Source organism: Poromitra crassiceps (assembly GCF_964638095.1).
Source record: "Poromitra crassiceps genome assembly, chromosome: 13".
In the NCBI taxonomy this organism is placed as follows: Eukaryota; Metazoa; Chordata; class Actinopteri; order Beryciformes; family Melamphaidae; genus Poromitra; species Poromitra crassiceps.
The window spans coordinates 6,541,629-6,567,008 of record NC_139644.1 but is presented as its reverse complement, the minus strand read 5'-3'; the positions used below and the strand labels follow the sequence as shown (position 1 = coordinate 6,567,008).

The 25,380-nt window shown below is 44.7% G+C and overlaps 1 protein-coding gene and 1 long non-coding RNA gene across 2 annotated transcripts; both read left to right on the top strand.

Annotated features, from left to right (window-relative positions):
* Positions 1 to 266: 266 nt before the first annotated feature.
* On the top strand, positions 267 to 4,870 carry LOC310787928. Its single transcript, XR_014553281.1, has 3 exons — positions 267 to 380; positions 3,027 to 3,187; positions 4,764 to 4,870. It is a non-coding gene; the product is annotated as an uncharacterized lncRNA (long non-coding RNA).
* Positions 4,871 to 11,377: 6,507 nt separating this feature from the next.
* Positions 11,378 to 24,293, top strand: LOC310787898 (UBX domain-containing protein 7-like; the record flags this gene model as incomplete). The annotated part of the gene is made up of 12 exons (XM_083649352.1): positions 11,378 to 11,381; positions 13,320 to 13,459; positions 15,080 to 15,167; positions 15,542 to 15,692; positions 15,931 to 15,995; positions 16,240 to 16,305; positions 16,783 to 16,895; positions 18,293 to 18,439; positions 19,274 to 19,364; positions 19,750 to 19,865; positions 21,360 to 21,928; positions 24,278 to 24,293. The coding sequence occupies 12 exons, from the start codon at positions 11,378 to 11,380 to the stop codon at positions 24,291 to 24,293; spliced, it is 1,566 nt and encodes a 521-aa protein (XP_083505478.1).
* Between the last annotated feature and the right edge of the window lie 1,087 nt (positions 24,294 to 25,380).

Sequence of the window (25,380 nt, the reverse complement as noted above, 5' to 3'; positions counted from 1 at the left end):
TGGACGACATGGATATAAGCTGGAGCCGAGGCTCTGTTTAGCTCTGAGAGGAAGCAGACGAAGAAGAAGCTCCTCTCTCTTATGGACTCAGATGGTTTAGCTGTGATGCTAACGCTATACTGGTTTAGCTGTGGAGCTAACGTTAGCTGTGAAGCTATTGGAGCTTGAATGACAAAATAGTTGTTGTCACTGTGCGAAAGCTGAAAGCGTTTGTCAAGCAGCGACTAACAGGCTGTTGAAGAGATATTTGGGCGGTTTGAAAGAACGATAGCAGAGCTAGTAGGCGCCGAGGAGGAAGCTTCTCGTCCAAAACAGCGATCGACTGACTAGAAAACTGCTGGACGCTGTTTGAGATCCTGAAGTGCGCTTACACAGAGCAGGTTGGTGAACATTCTGTTACTTTCACACATTTGATGATGCTTCTATTGAGAGCAACTACAAAACAAGGTGTAGAGAGTAACGTTACAGAACAAATCTTTCAGCCTGGCCTGTCCTGGGGGGGTCAAGTACTGGAATACCTTGGTATTCCAATAATACCATAATACTTAATAATACTAATAATAATACAATAATACTAATAATAATACTTGGCAATCCTGGTGAAAATAGTCGTTTTTTTTTACCAAGGGCTTGAAAAGTAGTTGGAATTCAAATGAACCACATGTCTGTCTGAAATGTTGACCAGAATGTTCGTTCATCAAGTGATTATAACAACTAGATTGCTCAGAATCAGTACTCGTTCAGCTTTTTTCCTTATTTTTTTAAATCTTCTTCTCTGACGTGTCACCGTCATCCCCCAATGTTGCATGCACTAATGATGCCGTCAATCTGGGAACCCGTCTGTCTCGAGAGATGATTGGCTCTGAAGTTACACTATGGTGAGCAGCACACCTGCAGCTGCTGTGATGTGACACTATGGTGAGCAGCACACCTGCAGCTGCTGTGATGTGACACTATGGTGAGCAGCACACCTGCACCTGTTGTGATGTTACACTATGGTGAGCAGCACACCTGCAGCTGCTGTGATGTTACACTATGGTGAGCAGCACACCTGCACCTGTTGTGATGTTACACTATGGTGAGCAGCACACCTGCACCTGTTGTGATGTGACACTATGGTGAGCAGCACACCTGCAGCTGCTGTGATGTGACACTATGGTGAGCAGCACACCTGCAGCTGTTGTGATGTGACACTATGGTGAGCAGCACACCTGCACCTGTTGTGATGTTACACTATGGTGAGCAGCACACCTGCAGCTGCTGTGATGTTACACTATGGTGAGCAGCACACCTGCACCTGCTGTGTTGTTACACTATGGTGAGCAGCACACCTGCACCTGTTGTGATGTTACACTATGGTGAGCAGCACACCTGCAGTTGCTCTGATGTGACACTATGGTGAGCAGCACACCTGCACCTGTTGTGATGTTACACTATGGTGAGCAGCACACCTGCACCTGTTGTGATGTTACACTATGGTGAGCAGCACACCTGCACCTGTTGTGATGTTACACTATGGTGAGCAGCACACCTGCACCTGCTGTGATGTTACACTATGGTGAGCAGCACACCTGCACCTGTTGTGATGTTACACTATGGTGAGCAGCATACCTGCACCTGCTGTGATGTTACACTATGGTGAGCAGCACACCTGCACCTGTTGTGATGTTACACTATGGTGAGCAGCACACCTGCACCTGTTGTGATGTTACACTATGGTGAGCAGCACACCTGCACCTGCTGTGATGTTACACTATGGTGAGCAGCACACCTGCACCTGTTGTGATGTTACACTATGGTGAGCAGCATACCTGCACCTGCTGTGATGTTACACTATGGTGAGCAGCACACCTGCACCTGTTGTGATGTTACACTATGGTGAGCAGCACACCTGCACCTGTTGTGATGTTACACTATGGTGAGCAGCACACCTGCAGTTGCTCTGATGTGACACTATGGTGAGCAGCACACCTGCACCTGTTGTGATGTTACACTATGGTGAGCAGCACACCTGCACCTGTTGTGATGTTACACTATGGTGAGCAGCACACCTGCACCTGCTGTGATGTTACACTATGGTGAGCAGCACACCTGCACCTGTTGTGATGTTACACTATGGTGAGCAGCATACCTGCACCTGCTGTGATGTTACACTATGGTGAGCAGCACACCTGCACCTGTTGTGATGTTACACTATGGTGAGCAGCACACCTGCACCTGTTGTGATGTTACACTATGGTGAGCAGCATACCTGCACCTGCTGTGATGTTACACTATGGTGAGCAGCACACCTGCACCTGTTGTGATGTTACACTATGGTGAGCAGCGCACCTGCTGTGATGTTACACTATGGTGAGCAGCATACCTGCACCTGCTGTGATGTTACACTATGGTGAGCAGCACACCTGCAGCTGCTCTGATGTTGTTACACTATGGTGAGCAGCACACCTGCACCTGCTGTGATGTTACACTATGGTGAGCAGCACACCTGCAGCCAGCTGCTGTGGAATGTTTGTCATAAACTTTGGCTATAATAAGTTCACAGAACAACAATCACTAAATGCAACATCTGCAGTATCAAATTAAAGGTTGCTGGATTGAGCACATCAGACTTTATCAGGCATCTGACCTGATAGGTCAGTCATGGTAATGTGAAAGTTAACGTTAGCTCGTACGGACGGTTAGCAAACATGTTAGCAGATGTTAAAACACTCATTACAACCATAACAGACTTGAGACCTGACTTGGACTTGCAAAAATGACATCTGCATCTCTGATAATCAATGTATTTGAATTGTATTGATAATATTGGCCATAGTTAGAAGGCATAGAAGGCTGCTTAGAGGATTAGCTTTATGCACAAAATTTCAAAAGAGGTCTTGACTTCAGTTATTTTCTTGAGGTATTTACGTTTGCCATTAAGCAAGTCAGCGTATTGTCTCTCATTCAAAGAGAGAAAGAAGTCCAAAGAAAGCCCAACAACAGTATTCTACAGCCATAATATGAGTCTGTATTTCTGCTTTTAGCCAAACACCAGCTCCAGTCAAGATGGCTTTTCCAGAAACCAGACACCTTTCTACCAAAGGAAGGGAGGAACCCACAGGATACAGGAGTATCTGGACAGTACACCAAGGCGTACTGCTGAAAACTGTTCAAGAAGAGGTGCTGGAGTCTCCAGGCCCGTGGGGTAAGGAGTACATCGATCATTCCCTTGACGTTAACAGCAGTAAGAGAAGTTCAGTTGCCGGCCGCTTCTTTTCACCTGACAGCGGGGAGCTTCACTGGCAGGACGTAGCATGTGGGAGGATCACGCTATTCCCACCAGTTCCCTTCCACCCACAACAGGGGCCCCGATTGACCAGAGGAGGCGCTAGTGCCAGGGATTCCGTTAGCCGCCAATTGCCGGCTTTTAGCCAGTATTTGTTGCTGTGGGCCGGCAAATTAAAAGGTCACCGGCTCAAGTGGCCGGCTGAAAATACGCCAGATAAATAAATTAATTATATAAAATAGCCTAATATTGTGTGACCTACAGCCTAAGTGATGTTGCCAATAAGATACGACTTAAATAGAGACTTATTACATCATATTTTTTCCGCCCCCTGTATGTTGAGTGTTGGTGAAAAAGAAAAATATAGCAGACGTTTTCGTTACTGTAGAGCGCCGTTTAAAAGCCACACAAGCAGCATCAGTCCCGCCGGCCAGCGCCGGACCCGCTGTGAGGAAACACACAGGAGGAAACTGAAATGTCATAACAGACATCCCTTGCTAGGCCAGTCCTTTTTTTTATCGAGATCATGCAACGACAAGTAGCCTACTTCAGGCAAGCAAGACGGCAGGAAAGAACCAGAAGCCTGCCTGCCGCCGTCAAAAGCGAAAGCGGCCCGACGTAGGCTGTCAATTTAGCGGAGGTAAAAAGCCTTTTTACCCACTCGGGCGAATCAATCAATCAATCAATGGCTCGCGCTTGGTTCGTATGATGAGGAGATAAATCAAAATGCTTACCACAAATAAAGCCACATGGGAGCCGAGAACCAGTGCAGGAGAGCTGAGAGATTAAGGTGCCTACGTAGCCTATTGCTGGGGATTCAAGTTGTGCGCTGTTGCACTTATTGCTTTTAGCTAACGCTACATTGTTTTTTCATCAAGGCAATGTCCAGAAGATATGGGTTCATGAGTTTCTGCAAATGCAGATAGATAGGCTACAGTAGGAGCATGCATGCATGTTGTCTGTTTCAATAACGAAAGCGTCCTTACCGAGAACGACGTGCCGACCAATTAAATATTCTTGCTGCGAAATCGGCCTCTTAATGACAACACTGGAATAAATAAGATCGACTACGACTATAGAGGCTATAAAGAATAGACTATAGAGAAATAAATTGATTCAAAACGTTTATTTAGGAAACATAGTGGCCGGTAAATATTCGATAGAGCCGGAATTTTGGAACGTTACCGTCTGCACTGGCCGTCTGGGAAAATGTCTAGCGGAATCCCTGGCTAGTGCAGCGACCAGGACACATACCCCTAATCCGGTTTCCCACCTGCAGACACAGGCAATCCTGCGTGTATGGACGCCCGACCAAGCCGGAGGTAAGTGACACGTGGGCGCGAACCTGCGACCCTCATGTTGGTAGGCACTAGGCAGGGACTCTACCGCTACACTGCACCATCATTGATCTCATTAACATTATGATGTAATGGTGACAAATTTAGTTTGACTTGTAGTCAGTTTTCCTTCATGTGTGTATATGTCTCTATTTCAGCTGTACCTCCAGAAGTCCAGCAGGTGGTGGTCAGTAAAGAAGAGGTTCCCCCTGAGCAGCAAGAGTGGAGCTCCAGTCTGGACCAGGAGGACCCAGAGGCCCCACACATTAAAGAGGAACTGGAGGAACTCTGGATCAGTCAGGAGGGAGAGCAGCTTCAAGGGCAGCAGGAGCCCCATATCACCAAGTTCCCATCCACCTCTGTCCCTGTGAAGAGTGAAGATGATGAAGAGAAACCTCGGTCCTCGCAGCTTCATCAGAGCCAAACTGAGGAGAACAGAGAGGCAGAGCCTCTACCCAGCTGCTCAACTGAACAGATGAAAACAGAAGCTGATGGAGACGACTGTGGAGTATCAGAACCATCCAGGACCATAGATCCAGCTAGTCATTTCCAAGCAACTAGTGCAGTTGCAGGCAAGACTTCACACTCTTCTGAGACTGAAGACGGTGATGATCGAATGGAAACTAGTGAACCTCAAACAGGTTTAGACGCACAGAACAACAGCGCAGTTCTTGGGAAGAAACACTTAAGGTGCTCAGTCTGTGGTAAAACATTTGGTCGTAACCCAGACTTGAAGAGACACATGCGATACCACACAGGAGATACATTTAATTGCTCAGTCTGTGGTAAAGGTTTTAGTCAAAATGCAACGTTGAAGAATCACATGATAGTCCACACAGGAGAGAAACAATTCAATTGCTCAGTTTGTGGTAAAAAATTTGGTCGTAACACAGACTTGAAGAGACACATGATCGTCCACACGGGAGAAAAAACATTAAATTGTTCAGTCTGTGGTAAAAGTTTTGGACTTAAAGGAGACATGAACAGACACATGAGAGTCCACACAGGAGAAATTCCATTCTCGTGTTCAGTCTGTGGTAAAGGGTTTAGTCTAAATTCAAACTTGAAGAAACACATGAGATACCACACAGGAGATACATTTGATTGCTCAGTCTGTGGTAAACGTTTTAGTCATAATGCAAACTTGAAGACACACGTTAGATACCACACAGGAGAAAAACCATTTAATTGCTCAGTCTGTGGTAAAAGTTTTAGGCAAACTTGCCACTTTAAGACACACATGATAGTCCAAGAGTCGTTTAATTGTTCAGTCTGTGGCAAACGTTTTAGTCAAAATTCCCACTTGAAGACGCACATGAGATGCCACACAGGAGATACATTTAATTGCTCAGTCTGTGGTAAAGGTTTTGGTAATAAAACACAATTGAAGAAACACATGAGATACCACACAGTAGAAAAGCGATGGCATTGCTCAGTCTGTGGTAAAAGTTTTAGCCACAATTGCCACTTGAAGACACACATGATAATCCACACAGGAGAAAAGGCGTATAATTGTTCACTCTGTGGTAAAAGTTTTAATCAAAATTCAAACTTGAAGACACACATGATAGTCCACACAGGGGAGAAACAATTTAATTGCTTAGTCTGTGGTAAAAGTTTTAGTCTAAATTCAAACTTGAAGAAACACATGAGCTCCCACACAGGAGATACATTTAACAGGGTTCCCACTGGTCCTTGACATCCTTGAAAGTTTGTGAATTTGGGGGACAAAATCAAGGCTTTACAGTTTGTGAAAATAGACATGGGTCATTGAAGCTTGAATTTAGGGTAGTATATATATATATATATATATATATATATATATATATATATACTGTGTATATATACTGTATGTACGGTATATGTATATATATTCAGAGAGAGAGGGTGTCTCCTCGCCTTGTATTCTGGATTTTACAGGGAGCCAGTGCAGAGAAGCTAGTATGGGAGAAATATGCTCTCTTTCTAGTTCTTGTCAGTACACATGCAGCAGCATTCTGGATCAGCTGTAGGCTCTTTAGAGACTTGTTGGATGCAGCCTGATATTAATGTACATTATTAACTCTTTGTATATTATTCTTTTGATGTGTAACTGCAGGCAGTATGTGGGTGAGTTTTCTGTATTATTGTGATCTGTCTGTCTTCTATGTAGCCGTGAAGTGTGAAGAAGCTTTATCTTTCAAATATTGATATTTATATATTATAATTATCATCTGCCTTTAATTTATAGTGGCTTTGCTTTTTGTCTCTTTGAGTTGTCTTCATGAAATTAGAAAGACAAAATAGAAGATAGAAACCAGACTCCTGTACAGCTTGCCAGCTCCAGTTCCCCTCTGCAGTGGATACACCTTCATACCTTCATCACACATCTGGACCTTCATGTCTTTTCCTTGGTACTGATCAGAAGAGTGGTGGAAAGTGGTTGGTTGGTAAAAACTCTCTCGGGGTTACTTCCTGGGGATTGGAACCAGAACCCTCTCAGCAAATGGATGGACTTTTGATGCATGCCTCTTTTGTGTGTGACTGAGATATGTTATTCTATGATAGTTATTCATAATATTCAAATTATGCATCTTTACATGGGAGTTGGATATAGCCATATTTGTATTAAAACACTCATTACAGTGTCATGAATCTAATATTCTAATGTTGATCAAATGTATTGCATACAACTCTATAGTCAAATCCATGTACCGAGAGCTCGCAGTAAAAACCAATTGGCTCTCGCAAGAAGTTGATGGAAACTACATACACTGCTCAAATAGCTTTGACAGAAACGTCTTTAACGACCCTCATACAGTTGCATGACCACACATGTAGTTTACATGTTTAAATTTCCATGTGGTCTTATATACATAGGCCAAATCAAACGTCATCTCAAATTAAGAATTTCAGAACACAGGGCAGCTAGAAATGGCAACATGGATTATCGAATTGCCAGAGATTATAGGAAAGAAATCATGGCTCTGCAGCTTCACTGAAATTCATAGGCATTGAGAGAGTTGTCCCCAATCCAAGAGGAGGCAACATCATCAACCAACTGCTTATAGGGAAGCATATTGGATATACACCCTAAACACAGTAGAGCCCAATGGTCTGACTGAAATACTTGATAACTATTTTTCTAATATTTATATTTTTCTATATATACTCTATATTTTTCATATTTGATATTGTTCATCATAACCCATTGTGCTTGTCTTATCAAACATGTAAACTGATGTAATATGAATGTCTAGACTTCTTGTCACATGATCTGTAACCTTTGGTTGTCACATGACCTGTAAATAATCATTATCTGTTGGCACAGTCTTTTTAAACCCACACTTGTTTGTCAATCAATTGAAAGTGAACCTAAGCCATAATGCGAAACGCGTTGTTCGTGTTTATGTAAATTAATAAAATATAACTAAAAAAATAACTAATCTGATGTGTGCTAGATTTATACATGTTCCTGAATGCTGTTGTTCCTGCTCTAGCTAGCAGCACTGTGGTTTAGCAGCACGGCTGTGCACAGGGCACCCACTCATCAAATTATGCATCTTTACATGGGACTTAGATATAGCCATATTTAATATTGAAACACTTGGAACAGTATCCTGAATGTAATATTATTCTAATGTTGATCAAATGTAGCCTACTGTTAGCTACATAGAACTGGGAGACAAAAATAAAGTTTTGTCCATATGAAATTACACATTTCACGCTTACAAACACTGGGGTGGAAATTTCAGCTCACAATTATCCCGTCCAAAATAATCACGATGAACGATATTGTAATAATCGTCAATAGGCTTAAAGAGATCATTCTGATTGGATTGTTCTGATTTTTGGAACCCCAGCCCTTGCTACTTACCAATGATCATCAATGATGATGTTGATTACTAGATCCCTTTCTCAGCACAATCCATGCTGTTTTCCATAGTAGCTCCAGATAGTTAGCCACAAGCCAATAGGTCAATGGGGTCACTCTCCTGGCTGTGCCTGTCACTGTGGAGGAAATCTCAGTTGTTGAAACACGCATGCGTGAGAGCATTGAGCATGGAGCAGCTACACTGTCTGGCTTAACTAGGCTTGTCTAGTCGTGACGTGTTATGGATGACTACTTATGTTATAGAGCTCAACAGTGACAAGGCAGTGCTGGGATACTGCCTTGCCAAGTTGACACCATGGTTGAAAAAAGTCATCAACCAGAGCATCCTGAGAGCATCCCGGAGTATCCTCGGTAAAGTGGGCATGTCAGAACACATCCGGGAATTTTAAGCGTTCTTGGCGGGAACAGTAGGCTACTTGGGCTGCGACTGCAACTGATGACGTTTCACAGGAACACAAGAACACCCAGAAACGATCTGCCAGGCAATCTACCCTCCTTTGAGAGCTGGTCAGCCACTAGGCTGCAACACCATTGTTTCTACCAAACATTTTGTTAGTCCTCTCCACCATGCTGTGTAGTACACATGTAGTCCAACCCAAACCATGTGTATTGGACCATACAGCATCCCGATGTAATGTTTGTAGTTGTGCCTGTGCCTTTACTTACCTGTGTGAGAAACCTGTGAAGTTTAAACCTGATTCTGCGGGAGGCTGGAAGAAATAAATCCTCCCTCCCCCATCCTTCCATTGTAAACCATCCTTCATCCATTCTTTGTAGGCTACCATCCATCCAATAATAGCTTAATTGCCTCATTGTGAATGGTTAAACGGCCCTTGGATCCTGCATCCTCGTTTAAATGTGCATGCCAGTCAGAGGCTCTCTGATTCACACATTACCATAAACATAACATACTTTGAAACAGTCAATAGACCCTTCTCACGGGGGCTATTTTGTGTCGAAAAGGCAGGGTAAACACAGGTGCAAGCAAAACACTAATGAGGGTTTCCAAATTCCAATCATGGATCATACATGATTGCATTGATCAACTACAGTCTTTTTCATGCAAGTTAGGCAACTGTCGGGCATTGGTTGGGGGTGGGGGGGGGGGGGGGGGGGGGGGGGTTGGGTGGGGTGGGGGTCTTGGGCTTTGGGCTTTTTTGGGGGGGTTGTGAAGTACCCGGATGAAGGGCGTTGTGACGTCATGCAAGATGGCGGCCGGTCACTAGAGCATAGCCGACTTGTTGATTGTTGTTCCTTTCTAAAGTTTAGTTTACAGCAAAGCAAGACAAAAGAAGACTGTGTGTATGGATGAAATTGATATACGCTGGAGCCGAGGCTCTGTTTAGCGCTGAAGAGGAAGCAGGAGGAGAAGAAGCTCCTCTCTCTTATGGACTCAGAATAAGTTTAGCTGTGATGCTAAGCTAACGCTATATAATGCTTTAGCTGTGAAGCTAACGTTAATAGCTGTGAAGCTATTAGAGCTTTGAATGGCAGTTTGTCAGTAAATAGTTGAGAAGGAAAAGTTGTGGTCACTGTGTGGAAGCTGAGCGCGTTGGTGAAGCAGCGACTATAACAGGCTGTTGAAGATATATCTGGGCTGTTTGAAAGAAAGAAAGCAGAGTACGAGGAGGAAGCTTCTCGTCCAAAACAGCGTTCGACCGACGAGAAAACTACTGGACGCTGTTTGAAATCCTGAAGTGCGCTTACACAAAGCAGGTTGGTGAACATTTTGTTACTTTCACACATTTTATGCTGCTTCTGTTGAGAGCAACTACAAAACAAAGCAGTCCATGAGCTTGTTGAGCTAGTTTGAGGTCGCCGCCAATTTTTATCCAATCAGAGGAAAGATGACATTTTCTGGGAGACGGAAGGTCGGATCGCGATGCCTTTTAAAGGACTATTATGTATTTTTCCACCCCGAATCCAACGCCGCCCTGTCTCCCTGTTCGGTTGCGGAGATACGTCCGCCGTGCCTGCAGGACTACAGGAGAGAGATAGAGGACAGTGGGGGGTTGGGGGTTCCAAGTTACTGACCAAACACTCTATTTCAGTGATTGCTGTCAGAATATAGAGCCATTTAACACTTATTTTAACACAAACACATCACTGAATGCAGCTTTAAGTTGACAACTGCGTCTGTTGGAAACTAATAACAATTACACTTGCACCGTGGCGTGCATTGTGTTTAGTGGACGATTGGGCCCAGCATCTTTGCAGATCAATAGAAACAAGAACACTCCACTGTTACCATATCCTTCAATAAAAGTAAACGATTTAAATTATAGAGTGAAACAATCTGTTTTAGTTTAAGCAATTCCCTAACTTGTTCAATGTAAATTCAGGACCATAGTCTTAACAATCAGCTGTTTTCCTGTTTGTTTACTTTAACAGACCCAGACACAGTTCCTCTGTGAACCATGCCGATGGAGCAATATTACCAGTGCAGAAACTCATCAGTGCAACCCCAAGACCAGCAAAGGGAGCATGATGATATCAACCAGGAGGTGGGTGTTTATTAAGGGCAGTTTATAGTACAGCAATTTATGATGGTTGCCCCCGGCGATGATCATATTACATTGTCAGTTGCAACTTGCAACGACAGAATGTTTATACTTCCAGCGACAGGCAATGTGTCATCATTGCGATGATGGTTGCGCCCCTTGCAGATACTTAAATTGGATTGAACTTTGACCCCAACGCCGGCTCAGTTGTCATGAGAACATTGGAAATTGAAAAACCCCACGTGAAAATATCACTCAGCTCCACAAAGATGTAACCTGACGAGTGCAAAAAAACTTTTTTCTGTCAAAGACAAAAGCCCATTCAACAACACAAACGGTTACAACAATAAACTTGACAAGCTGGGAATATTTGCATGACTTTGAACTGATGGAAGAAATGGGTAAGAACATTGTTAGCTGTGCATCGGGAACTGAAAGAACTTTGCCAATGTGTTGTGAGCACTGCTGTTTATCTTTTTTAAACCAGACACAATGTGTTGTGAGCACTGCTGTTTATCTTTTTTAAACCAGACACAATGTGTTGTGAGCACTGCTGTTTATCTTTTTTAAACCAGACACAATGTGTTGTGAGCACTGCTGTTTATCTTTTTTAAACCAGACACAATGTGTTGTGAGCACTGCTGTTTATCTTTTTTAAACCAGACACAATGTGTTGTGAGCACTGCTGTTGATCTTTTTTAAACCAGACACGATCAATCAAGGCTGCCTCTGTGAGCATACTAGTTTACCATAAAGACATCGCCCCAAAATGCTAGCTGCATTGTAGACAATAGATAACTGCAGTGTAGCCTACTCGTGTTGATTTCTATTAGTGAAAACATAAAGGGTGTGAAGTTTTTAAGTGAGTGACTTGAAAAGAAAATGTTACTCTTAATGTAAAGACTACCTCAGTAACTCTCAGTGCTATTTAGAAGAACTATAGTAATGCAATGTAAAGTAGGCCAACTAGCTGATGAGAGCAAATGACGGAACCTCTGATGCGTTCTATAATCACTGTAGTATTTATACTTTTTATGAGCGACAGTTAATTGCTCGAAGATGGAATGTTGGTGACGTTGTAGCGATGTCCATCAGGCCATCATAAATCACTGTACAGTACTATAAACTGCCCTTTAGACACTTACAGATGATACATTTTCTTTTGTTTGCATGTTGTTGAAATGTGAGTGTGTGTGTTGGCCATCCACAGGAATGTGATTGTGATCATTGCTTTCCTCTGTATATTTTGAAACAGGAGGACGTTGAACTGGTCTGCAGACAAGTGCCCAGTGAAATTCTAGGTGAGATTTGGAATTAAAACCGACTTCATAAACAAGAACAAACTTGAACCAATTACAAAATATCCAATGTAAATGATCTTTTTTGCATCTGTTAAAGCAACACGCCAACATTTCTGGAGATTCACCTTTTTGCCATATTCCTGATAGTACGACGAGAAGATGGATGCCTTTCTCTTCTCTGTGCGTGCAGTACAAAAGTAGCGATGCGCCCTCCGGCTACTTGGCTTAGCACATTGGTTCCCAAACTGTGGAACACTGAGGAAATATCAAGATTTTGAAAAAAATAAAAGTCAGAGGATGTAGCGGGTGGGTTTTAAAGCCAGAGTGAAGTTTCTGGGATCATATGAAACTATAAGACCTAAGGCATTGATTGTTACTAACCATGTCATGCTAGCTTGCCAGGAAGGTGGCTAAATAACACGCCGAAGTTAGGCTAAATTCTGGCGAGGGGATTTGTTTTTCAAACTGTGCCTAATGTTGGCGTGTGTGTGCACATGTGCACATGTCCGTTTTGAACTATAGCCCATTATGTTGTTATTTAGCCTTTCTGATGCTAAGCATGGTTAAATCAGCTAATTTTATGGGGAACAATTGTTGGTATTCGCAGTGGAAGTGGTACTCACCACACTATGAAATAATAATCCAAAATGACACTGTAATTTTCCAAGCACATACACGTTACGTTTGTGTTGACTGAGGCCCAGTCGCTGTGTGCAGTGCACTCATCAGTTGTTCTGGCTATATTTGCTTCGAAAATTACATATGGTCGTACAGTTATGAAAAACATGGAAAAGTAATGGAAATTACAATTTCCAGGCCCTGGAAAATGTTGTTGTTATACACAAATGCACTAAAATACCAAAGTAAGTTGCTTGTATATGCAAACTTACTTTGCAATAAAGGCGATTCTGATTCTGAGTTCTTAATGATTTGTAATTGTTAGATGGGACTCCTGCCGGGTCCTCTCATCATATTATTCCCCTCCTCCTAAAGAATGTTTGTGTCCCTCTTTCGTTACCCCTCCCCCCTTCTCCACAGCTCCCCAGTTCCTGTTAGATGGCGATTGGTTGAAAGAGTGCGAGCAGGAGGAGGGGGCAGAAGAGGGGGATCCCATTCCAGCAGACTTCTGCCTGTTTGTGGATGATGATGACCATGGTGACCCTGAGTGTTCCCTGAAGGTGAGTGGCCTTGCAGAGGTGTTTCAATCTCAGGTGGAGGAAGCGGTGAGAGTTCATCCAGCAGAACAAGTTAGAAGCAAGAGATTGATAAGCACAGATATGGATGTAAAATGCTGGAATATCAAGGGCTATGACATGACCACTGGACCGCTGTTACACTTCTGTCGCCCTTCGTTCCCCAGCGATCATGTTGTTGTGTCTGTCCTGCAGGGTGATCATGTTGTTGTGTCTGTCCTGCAGGGTGATCATGTTGTTGTGTCTGTCCTGCAGGGCGATCATGTTGTTGTGTCTGTCCTGCAGGGTGATCATGTTGTTGTGTCTGTCCTGCAGGGTGATCATGTTGTTGTGTCTGTCCTGCAGGATGATCATGTTGTTGTGTCTGTCCTGCAGGGTGATCATGTTGTTGTGTCTGTCCTGCAGGGTGATCATGTTGTTGTGTCTGTCCTGCAGGATGATCATGTTGTTGTGTCTGTCCTGCAGGGTGATCATGTTGTTGTGTCTGTCCTGCAGGGTGATCATGTTGTTGTGTCTGTCCTGCAGGGTGATCATGTTGTTGTGTCTGTCCTGCAGGATGATCATGTTGTTGTGTCTGTCCTGCAGGGTGATCATGTTGTTGTGTCTGTCCTGCAGGATGATCATGTTGTTGTGTCTGTCCTGCAGGGCGATCATGTTGTTGTGTCTGTCCTGCAGGGCGATCATGTTGTTGTGTCTGTCCTGCAGGGTGATCATGTTGTTGTGTCTGTCCTGCAGGATGATCATGTTGTTGTGTCTGTCCTGCAGGGTGATCATGTTGTTGTGTCTGTCCTGCAGGATGATCATGTTGTTGTGTCTGTCCTGCAGGATGATCATGTTGTTGTGTCTGTCCTGCAGGGTGATCATGTTGTTGTGTCTGTCCTGCAGGATGATCATGTTGTTGTGTCTGTCCTGCAGGATGATCATGTTGTTGTGTCTGTCCTGCAGGATGATCATGTTGTTGTGTCTGTCCTGCAGGGTGATCATGTTGTTGTGTCTGTCCTGCAGGGTGATCATGTTGTTGTGTCTGTCCTGCAGGATGATCATGTTGTTGTGTCTGTCCTGCAGGGTGATCATGTTGTTGTGTCTGTCCTGCAGGGTGATCATGTTGTTGTGTCTGTCCTGCAGGGTGATCATGTTGTTGTGTCTGTCCTGCAGGGTGATCATGTTGTTGTGTCTGTCCTGCAGGATGATCATGTTGTTGTGTCTGTCCTGCAGGGTGATCATGTTGTTGTGTCTGTCCTGCAGGGCGATCATGTTGTTGTGTCTGTCCTGCAGGGCGATCATGTTGTTGTGTCTGTCCTGCAGGATGATCATGTTGTTGTGTCTGTCCTGCAGGGTGATCATGTTGTTGTGTCTGTCCTGCAGGGCGATCATGTTGTTGTGTCTGTCCTGCAGGGTGATCATGTTGTTGTGTCTGTCCTGCAGGATGATCATGTTGTTGTCTCTGTCCTGCAGGGTGATCATGTTGTTGTGTCTGTCCTGCAGGGTGATCATGTTGTTGTGTCTGTCCTGCAGGGTGATCATGTTGTTGTGTCTGTCCTGCAGGGTGATCATGTTGTTGTGTCTGTCCTGCAGGGTGATCATGTTGTTGTGTCTGTCCTGCAGGGTGTGGCGTTGTTGGAGGAGAGCAGCCTTCAAGCATTCGAGTGTCCAGCAGCTATTACTGAGCCCGAAACAGAAGCCGCCGTCACTGGTAAGGAAGGACGATGAAGGGTGTATGTTGAAATGTGGGTGTCAATAATATAACACACATCTCTGCAAAACAATCAATTTATTAACACAAATGCATCGTGACACACTTCAATGTAAAGGAACATTTAAAGCAAACCTGTTACTTATTAATCATCACTTATGGCCCATTGGAATTGTGTGGGGGCGTGTTTACATGGAGGGACACTGCCCCTCTGCCTGTGTTGGCTATGTTTTGGTTTCCCGGGACGTCTTTGGTCCACATGGAGCTGTTTAATGCCCAGCCAATAGCATCGCTCACAGCACAACAGACAGCCAATAGCATCGCTAAGATGTTCTCAGAGGAATCCTTCAGCTTGGACTGTGTCATTCTGCCAGGGGCCGCAGACAGAGGAGGAAAACACATGTTAGAAGCACGCAACAACAACCTGGAGATGGCAGTCACCATGTTCCAGGATGGAGGGGCGATAGCGGAAGAGCCCAGCACCAGTTCAACAGGGCCTTCAAGCAGCAGAGGTCCCCCTGCACAGTAAGTTGATGTTTTATCTCACAGACCTTTGTAGGACAACCATTTTGGTTTCGAAATTATTTTGTTTTGTTTTTCTTTGACATGTTTTCTCATCTTTTTAACTTTGTTTTGGTTTATTTTGAATTATTATTACATATTTTTTTATTATTATTGTTTGTGTGTGTGTTTTGTGTGTGTGTGTGTGTTTTTTTTTACAGTAGATAATTATTTTTAAACTATATTTTGCCTTATTTTTCAGTGATGTGCGAGCACCCATTCCCCAGAAGCAGGACATATTAGTGGAACCAGAACCACTGTTTGGAGGTAGGCTACTATATTGCATCTGACCACTGTTTGGAGGTAGGCTACTATATTGCATCTGACCACTGTTTGGAGGTAGGCTACTATATTGCATCTGACCACTGTTTGGAGGTAGGCTACTATATTGCATCTGACCTTGCATTACCTCGTATTCATGTATCTCAACACTAATCATGATTATGACTGAGAGTAGTGACTTTTTAACAACTTTCTGAGCGTGACTTGTGACTGTTTATTATGCGCGCAGTGCCAAAGCGACGAAGACCTGCTCCATCTATATTTGATGGCTTCCGGGATTTCCAAACAGAAACTAGTGAGTATTTGAAATCTCTCCAAGTATTTTCCCCTGGTCTTAAATATGTTGATAAATAATGTGGTTGCAGATAATGCAGTGATAATGCAGTGTAATCACACCCAACAATAAAATTCCTATCATTGTCTCACCCTTAAGGTCTTTGCACACACAGTCCGATTGTTTTCGTATGCCTGTTTTTTAATCCGTCATCTGAAAACACAGACGGGTCCCAGCTCGCAAAAATCTATTGACTGATGCGAAAATCGAACCTCGTCCGAAAACTTAAATGACGGACGTAACTGTCGGACTCGGTGTGTCAATGATGATTGACACAAATGAGGTCGTATTCTTCTTTTTTTCCCGTGCGTCAATTTCGGACGAAAATACGGACTTGGTGTGCAAAAGCTATTACTGTAACATTGTAACTTTGTCTCACCCTTACTGTCATTGTCTTCATACCTGCTGTAATGACTGTGGATGGATGTTGTTTCCTAGCTCTCCAGCAGCAGGAGCTGCGTCACGGCAGCACCGTGGATAAGAAACTGAGCACCCTGGCAGACCTTTTTCGTCCTCCCATTGAGCTCATGCACAAAGGCAGCTTTAAGACGGTGAGGAGTCACTCGCTGGAACCCTGCACACCACACATCTGCATTCACTGTGCATGGCTTCTGAACTTTCAGTCAGATTTCCATGGTGACTATAGTATGTAGATCAGTTGGCAACAGTGTAGGAATTTAGTCAGGGGCAGGGGCCCCCAAGAAATCTCAGAATGCCCCTAAAAACCATGATCCAGGGGCAAAAATTGACCCCAATATTTTGATAATGTCATTTTCACTCAATTTCCATCTCTAACACACACTTAGCCCCATAACGTGATGCTGCTACTGTACTCCGAGATATTCTCGTACAGCAGTCAGCATCACACAGCGTTCGAATCCTCAATAGCTGGAAAACGCTGTTAAAAAAGCTCTCCTACCCGTATCCGACCTCCGATTGCAGATCCGAAGATATGATAGTCCGCCTAGTGAAGCCAGTAATTTAGCCGGCGCTGTTAAAATGATACTGCTGCGTGAAACAACAGTTTAGAAGCAGTCTTTCCACAGCCTGTGCTGAATTTACAGCAGGGTGTGTTTGATCTCACTATCATGGTGCACCGCTTGCACCCGGCGAGCAAACAACACATGCAGTCACACGGAGACAGCGGCTCAGTCAGTGATCAACGCAAATCCAGCGCACCTGGGAAGCAAAACATGTCATGAAATACTCAGGTTCCTGTCGGCATTAGGAAGCTTCTCCTGTCCTCAATACGGCACAGGCTGTGCAAAGACTGCTTCTAAACGGTTGTTTCACGCAGCAGGATCATTTTAACAGCGCCGGCTAAATTACTGGCTTCACTAGGGTTACTAACATCTCTTTGGATCTGCAATCGGAGGTCGGATACGGGTAGGAGAGCTTTTTTAACAGCGTTTTCCACCTATTGAGGATTAGAACGCTGTGTGGCGCTGACTGCTGTACGAGAATATCTCGGGAGTACAGTAGCAGCGTCACGTTATGGGGCTAACACACACTCAGTACCTGCAAGCTGGTTGCCAGAAGACAATGACGAAGAACACACTCACACAAACAGCGCTGTTCTTCACACTCCGTTTTAGCAACTTTATGTACTAATTACTATTTTTTTAAGTGTCCCCAAAATTGCATAAACGCCCCCAGTTTTTAGACAGTGGTGGCAAAAGTTGCCCCCAAAATATTTTTTTAATTTCCTAGTACGCTGGTTGGCAACCATGTGACACGGAAGGCCACGAGTATGCAGGTTTTCATTCCAACTAAACACTCATTTCACTGCTGAGTTCTTCCTCTCTGGTTGAAGGTGCTCATTAGTGAAATCAGCTGGTGTAGCATTAGGACATGAAGCTCCTTCCCTGGCATATGGTTGCACACCACTGATACAGATTAGGTTGTTTCTGTTCATTCTCATTGTGTATTTTCTCCTCTCTTCCTAAAGGCAAAAGACTGTGGACAACTGGAGAACAAGTGGCTCATGATCAACATTCAAAATGTCCAGGACTTTGCCTGCCAGTGTCTGAACAGGGATGTGTGGAGTAACGAGGCAGTGAGGACCATCATCAGAGAGCACTTTATATTCTGGCAGGTATGCAGTTTCTAAGCCTGTGTGATGCAGTTATGTTCCGCCAAACGTTGTGCTGGCTTTTTCTAAATGGTACCGCTGTGGCTCAAACGTATTGAGATGGAACTCAATAGAATGGAATTTGACATGGTTTTCCATTGACTGACAAAATGTTGTCATCACAAAAATGTCCAACTCTAAACCCCATTTCCACCTGGATTTTAAAGGTACTATCCGTAGGTTTCGGCGGAAAATAAACTTTCACAAAGTGTTTTCTATTACCAATGAGTGAATGCGCCGTTCCGTAACTTAAAAAATGTGCCCAGCCGCATCTCTCTGCGCTCACCCATTGCAAAGATATTGCAGGATTTTCTGCTGGGCGCTGGTCATGATTTCCCGGCAAATTTGACGGATGTGACGTTATGATTTTGCGCGTTCTCGAGCCTGCGTCTTGCTGCTTCAGCCATTATTAAACCCCAACGAAGAAGAACGCCACGTTAGCTTGCTGTATTTTTCGCTGCTGTGATGATATCGTGGTTTTGGCCCGGCTATAGATAACGCAAAAAAAAAAATCATCATTTTCATCCCTAATACGTTATCTAGATAACGGCCGCATTTAAAAACCAGGTGTAAATGGGGTGAAAGATCTGAATACAATCTGAGGCAGACTACCTCCAGATGTGGTCAGGAAGATCTGATCACGATGCGTTTACACCTTGCGTTCACATGCGTTTTTCCTTATCCAGATAACAGCCAGATAACTTATCCTGATACAGGTCACATTGAAAAAGTCTCTTAAAGCTGGTCTTGACATGCATGCCAATGATTATATGCACTCGTGTGTTTTCTTTATTGCAGGTATATCATGACAGTAAAGAGGGACAGAGGTACAGCCAATTCTACAAGCTGAACAAGTTCCCCTATATTTCCATCCTTGACCCCCATACAGGTGAGTGTTTACAGGGGCGACGCAGAAACAGCTGATGGCTCATGGATATTCAGACACATTCAAACTGTCATGTTTAGTCGTTAATAAATACATGAAGACAATTAAAATGATCACGTTTCAAGTTTATTGTCATATACCGGCAACAATGCAAACATCTGTCGCCTGCAATGACATTCTTGTACTCAGAGCCCTCTCAACTTCACTGTAGTAAAAAAAAAACATTAAAAGAAATATAGCTGCAAGCGGCCACTAGATTTAAACCCTAAGTTAGTTTGTGTACATTTAAACCCTAAGTTAGTTTGTGTACATTTAAACCCTAAGTTAGTTTGTGTACGTTTAAACCCTAGCGTTGTGTTGTACTCCCTCATAACGTGTCCCCCTTTAGGTCAAATAATGGTGGAGTCGAACCAGCTGGATGTGGCGTCGTTCCTGGAGCAGACATCTGGCTTCCTACTAGATGGGCCATCCTGCCGCGCACCCCCTGCTAAACAAGCTCGCTCTGTGAGTCTCTCCTCTCATGTGTCTTCTCTCTCTGTGAGTCTCTCCTCTCATGTGTCTGCTCTCTCTGTGAGTCTCTCCTCTCATGTGTCTGCTCTCTCTGTGAGTCTCATGTGTCTGCTCTCTCTGTGAGTCTCTCCTCTCATGTGTCTGCTCTCTCTGTGAGTCTCCTCTCATGTGTCTGCTCTCTCTGTGAGTCTCATGTGTCTGCTCTCTCTGTGAGTCTCTCCTCTCATGTGTCTGCTCTCTCTGTGAGTCTCCTCTCATGTGTCTGCTCTCTCTGTGAGTCTCTCATGTGTCTGCTCTCTCTATGAGTCTCTCCTCTCATGTGTCTGCTCTCTCTGTGAGTCTCTCCTCTCATGTGTCTACTCTCTCTGTGAGTCTCTCCTCTCATGTGTCTGCTCTCTCTGTGAGTCTCTCCTCTCATGTGTCTACTCTCTCTGTGAGTCTCTCCTCTCATGTGTCTGCTCTCTCTGTGAGTCTCTCCTCTCATGTGTCTGCTCTCTCTGTGAGTCTCTCCTCTCATGTGTCTGCTCTCTCTATGAGTCTCTCCTCTCATGTGTCTGCTCTCTCTGTGAGTCTCTCCTCTCATGTGTCTGCTCTCTCTATGAGTCTCTCCTCTCATGTGTCTGCTCTCTCTGTGAGTCTCTCCTCTCATGTGTCTGCTCTCTCTGTGAGTCTCTCATGTGTCTGCTCTCTCTGTGAGTCTCTCCTCTCATGTGTCTACTCTCTCTGTGAGTCTCCTCTCATGTGTCTGCTCTCTCTGTGAGTCTCTCATGTGTCTGCTCTCTCTATGAGTCTCTCCTCTCATGTGTCTGCTCTCTCTGTGAGTCTCTCCTCTCATGTGTCTGCTCTCTCTGTGAGTCTCTCCTCTCATGTGTCTGCTCTCTCTGTGAGTCTCTCCTCTCATGTGTCTGCTCTCTCTGTGAGTCTCTCCTCTCATGTGTCTGCTCTCTCTGTGAGTCTCTCCTCATGTGTCTGCTCTCTCTGTGAGTCTCTCCTCATGTGTCTGCTCTCTCTGTGAGTCTCTCCTCATGTGTCTGCTCTCTCTGTGAGTCTCTCCTCATGTGTCTGCTCTCTCTGTGAGTCTCTCCTCTCATGTGTCTGCTCTCTCTGTGAGTCTCTCCTCATGTGTCTGCTCTCTCTGTGAGTCTCTCCTCTCATGTGTCTGCTCTCTCTGTGAGTCTCTCCTCTCATGTGTCTACTCTCTCTGTGAGTCTCTCCTCTCATGTGTCTGCTCTCTCTGTGAGTCTCTCCTCATGTGTCTGCTCTCTCTGTGAGTCTCTCCTCTCATGTGTCTGCTCTCTCACTCTCTTCCTCTCCTCTCTCTCTCTGTAACTCTTTGCTCACTGGTTTATCCTTCACTAAAATAAGGTTTGGGGAGTTTCTTCTCACACAGTCAGATTTGTCTTGATTCACTTCTTTGCGTGAATCCGTCCAGCTCTTTGGTTTGTTTTCAACACCTTCTGCTGCACACTGTTCTGCTTTCTGATGCAGGAGAGTCTGATCGATGCCAGTGAGGACAGTCAGCTGGAGGCGGCCATCCGAGCGTCCCTACAGGAGACCCACTACGAGTCCTCCGACGCCCCAGAAGCTCCCGATTCCCCGCGGTCGGAGGAGGAGGAGGAGATGGAGGAGGAGGAGGAGGAGGAGGAGGACTCTGAGGAGGAGGACTCTGAGGAGGAGGACACAGAGCCTTTATCCGACAGCGAGGGCCTCATCTCTGTCGACGGCTCGGACAACGAAACGCCAGAACTCCAGGAAGAGACGAGTTCTGCCAGCAAACACACGGCCACTCCCCCTGCCTCCGCCCCCGCTCCCGGCTCCGCCCCCCAGCCTCTTTGTCCGGACAGCCCCGTTTCTTTTTCTTGCCACGGCCACAGGAAGGAGGAGAGCAAGAAGAACCACCTGGAACCACCGGCTGCTGCCATTGGTCATTGTCAGCTTGATGCAGACTCTGGAGGGAACCACTGTACCACCACAGCAGCCCAAAGTGCTGGACCTTCCAAGACCAGCACCTCCAAACCCTGTGATTTGGACTGCCTTGATGACAATGGTATGGTAATGTGCTGTGTGTGTGTGTGTGTGTGTGTGTGTGTGTGTGTGGATGTAATGTCCATGTGTGTCAAATGCACATTCTTTATCAGGGATTTCCCTGCATTTTTATGCCTCCGCCGGCGAAGCCAGGCCGAAGGCATAATGGATCCGGGTTGTCCGTCCGTACGGCTGTCCGTACAGATGTCCGTCCGTACGGATGTTTGTTAACGCCACATCTGAGGAACGCCTTGACGGAATTTCATCAGATTCGCCTTAAACATTCACTTAGGCTCAAGGATGATCTGATTAGATTTTGGTGGTCAAAGGTCAAAGATCAAGGTCACTGTGACCTCTCAAACGCCATTTTCAAGCTTGTTAACGCGATATCTGAGGAACGCCTGGACGGAATTTCATCAGATTCGCCTTAAACATTCACTTAGGCTCAAGGATGATCTGATTAGATTTTGGTGGTCAAAGGTCAAAGGTCAAGGTCACTGTGACCTCTCGAACGCCATTTTCAAGCTTGTTAACGCGATATCTGAGGAACGCCTGGACGGAATTTCATCAGATTCACCTTAAACATTCACTTAGGCTCAAGGATGATCTGATTAGATTTTGGTGGTCAAAGGTCAAGGTCACTGTGACCTCTCGAACGCCATTTTCAAGCTTGTTAACGCGATATCTGAGGAACGCCTGGATGGAATTTCATCAGATTCACCTTAAACATTCACTTATGCTCAAGGATGATCTGATTAGATTTTGGTGGTCAAAGGTCAAAGGTCAAGGTCACTGTGACCTCTCGAACGCCATTTTCAAGCTTGTTAACGCGATATCTGAGGAACGCCTGGACGGAATTTCATCAGATTCACCTTAAACATTCACTTAGGCTCAAGGATGATCTGATTAGATTTTGGTGGTCAAAGGTCAAGGTCACTGTGACCTCTCAAACGCCATTTTCAAGCTTGTTAACGCGATATCTGAGGAACGCCTGGACGGAATTTCATCAGATTCGCCTTAAACATTCACTTAGGCTCAAGGATGAACTGATTCCATTTTGGTTATCAAAGGTCAAAGGTCAAGGTCACAGTGACCTAACAAATGCCATTTTCAAGCTCGGTAACGCCATATCTCAGTAACACATTGACTAAATTTCTTCACATTTGGCTCAAATATCCAATTCTGCACAGAAACGCCTTGATGCAATTTCTTCCAATTTGGCTCCAACATCCACTTGGACTCAAGAATGAACTAATGGCGGAGGCATAAGTCCGCGTTGCGGTCGTTCTAGTTTTTCCCTGAGCCAAAGATTGCAAAGGCTGGAGATGGTGCATGTACATGTTTAGCGTTTTCAACTATTTCCATTTTCAACAAATGTGGCGGCCAATAATACTGCCTAGATAGTAGGGCTGTGCAATAAAATCGATAGGCAATATATCGCAATACTTTTTTCCGCAATACTGTATCAATATTTCAGAAAGATATCGTGATATATCGCCATATCGATTTTTTTGCACATCCATGTGTTCACTGACACAATAAGAATACTTTTTTATCTCGGCGGGTTCAGTAACACACTCAACACTCAGTAGTTTTGACTAAATTGGTCCACTAAGTCATCAATATAAAGTGATGTACATATTATTACACTACCTGGGTGGTACACAGCGTGTTGTATTTTAGCTATATTTTAAAATGTTCAGTAAATTATGTACAGTATTGCAATATATCGCAATATGTATTGTATCGCAATGTATCGAGATACAATCGTATCGTGAGCCATGTGTCGTGATACGTATCGTATCGTGAGGTCCTTGCCAATACCCAGCCCTACTAGATAGGCAGGGAAAATGTAGCTAGGGCTGGGCAATAAGTCAAGTTCAGTGTGGCGTTGTCAACTGAAGAGCTCACTCAGTAGAGAAGTACTTCAGTGACGCGTGCAAACCTGTGTGAGTGTGATGAAGAGCTCACTCAGTAGAGAAGTACTTCAGTGACGCGTGCAAACCTGTGAGTGTGAACAGGGCGCTCCTGAAAAGGAGGGCATTTGCTCTGAGATTCCCCCTGTATCAATAAAAGTAAAAAAAAAAAACGCCTATCGGCAAATGGCAAGAGCAACAAACAAGCAACCTAATTAGTACTTTAAACATCAATATGGGCCCAGGACTTCACAATCGGTGCATCCCTAGGTGCATTTCTGATGCTATTGCATGATAAAATCAGTCAATTATATTTGATGAAAAAAATTGTTGATATGGTCAGTTTTGGAAGCTCTGCTCTAAATTATGATATCCTATTAAAATTGACTGCAACATCGCAATTTCCCACGTTGGATCATTAAGTTTCATCTAATGGAATCTTTTGTTTGATTTTCTCTGTCTCAGACGAGGATCAGGCTGAAACTGACATGGTTGAGCACGAGGAGGAACTGGCTGAGGGGGATGGAGGTGCTGTGACACAGCGACAGGAAGAGGAGGGCATGGAGCTGGACCAGAACGCCGTGCCGGTACCTGCCCCCGACGAGCCGCCACCGCTCGAATTGAAAGAAAAGCGACCCGCGGACACCAAACCTCTCCACACCACTGACAATCCCATCGCTTGGCGGGGTTTGTAAAAAGTCTTGAAAGTTTTGAGAATGCATCATTTTAACAGTCGCGTTTTCAAGGTTAGGAATATGCTTGAATTATACTCCTTGAAAAGTGCTTGATTTTCAACATAATCTGGTGTTTCATCGTTTTGGAGAGTGAGCCTCCCCTCAGAGAACATGTAGACAGCTGTGAGCCTCCCCTCAGAGAACATGTAGACGGCTGTACGGAAGTCCCGGACATGCTGGATCTTCAGTGGTTTTAGAATGGGCAGGATAATCTTCACAAACGTGAATCACTTTTATGACTTTTGAAGCGTTTTCTGAAAATCGCATTTAAAAAAAGCATTTTCGTTAAGTATTTGGAGAGACAAGGTTGTCCTTTGTCTCTCCAAATATGATAACTGGTCTAGATAGTGCTTACAGTATTGCCATTGACAACTCATGACTCTTCTGTCCCACAGCTAAACCTTGGGTGATCAGGGTGGCTGTCATCCCAGCACAAACCACCACAAAGGTGACTTGGTTGTTAAACACATATTGTCTGCATGAATTCAAAGAGCATTCTCTAACATGTGTATGTATGTCCTTGTCAGAGAAAATTGACGGGCCTGACAGCAGCCCAGCTAGTGGCACAGCAACGAACGATGCACCTGACAGCAGCCCAGCTACTGGCACAGCATCGAACGATGCGCCTGACAGCAGCCCAGCTAGTGGCACAGCATCGCCGGATCTTGCCTGCAATTCCGCTACCCCAGATCCAGCCCAAACTCACCAACCTCCCTCCTGGCACAGTGCTGGAGCCAGCTCTTAGCACCATGCTGGCACCATCTCCTGGTACCAAGCCGGCACCAGCTCCTGCGGGCGGGGGCATGGGTCATGTCGTGCCAACACAATATGTCA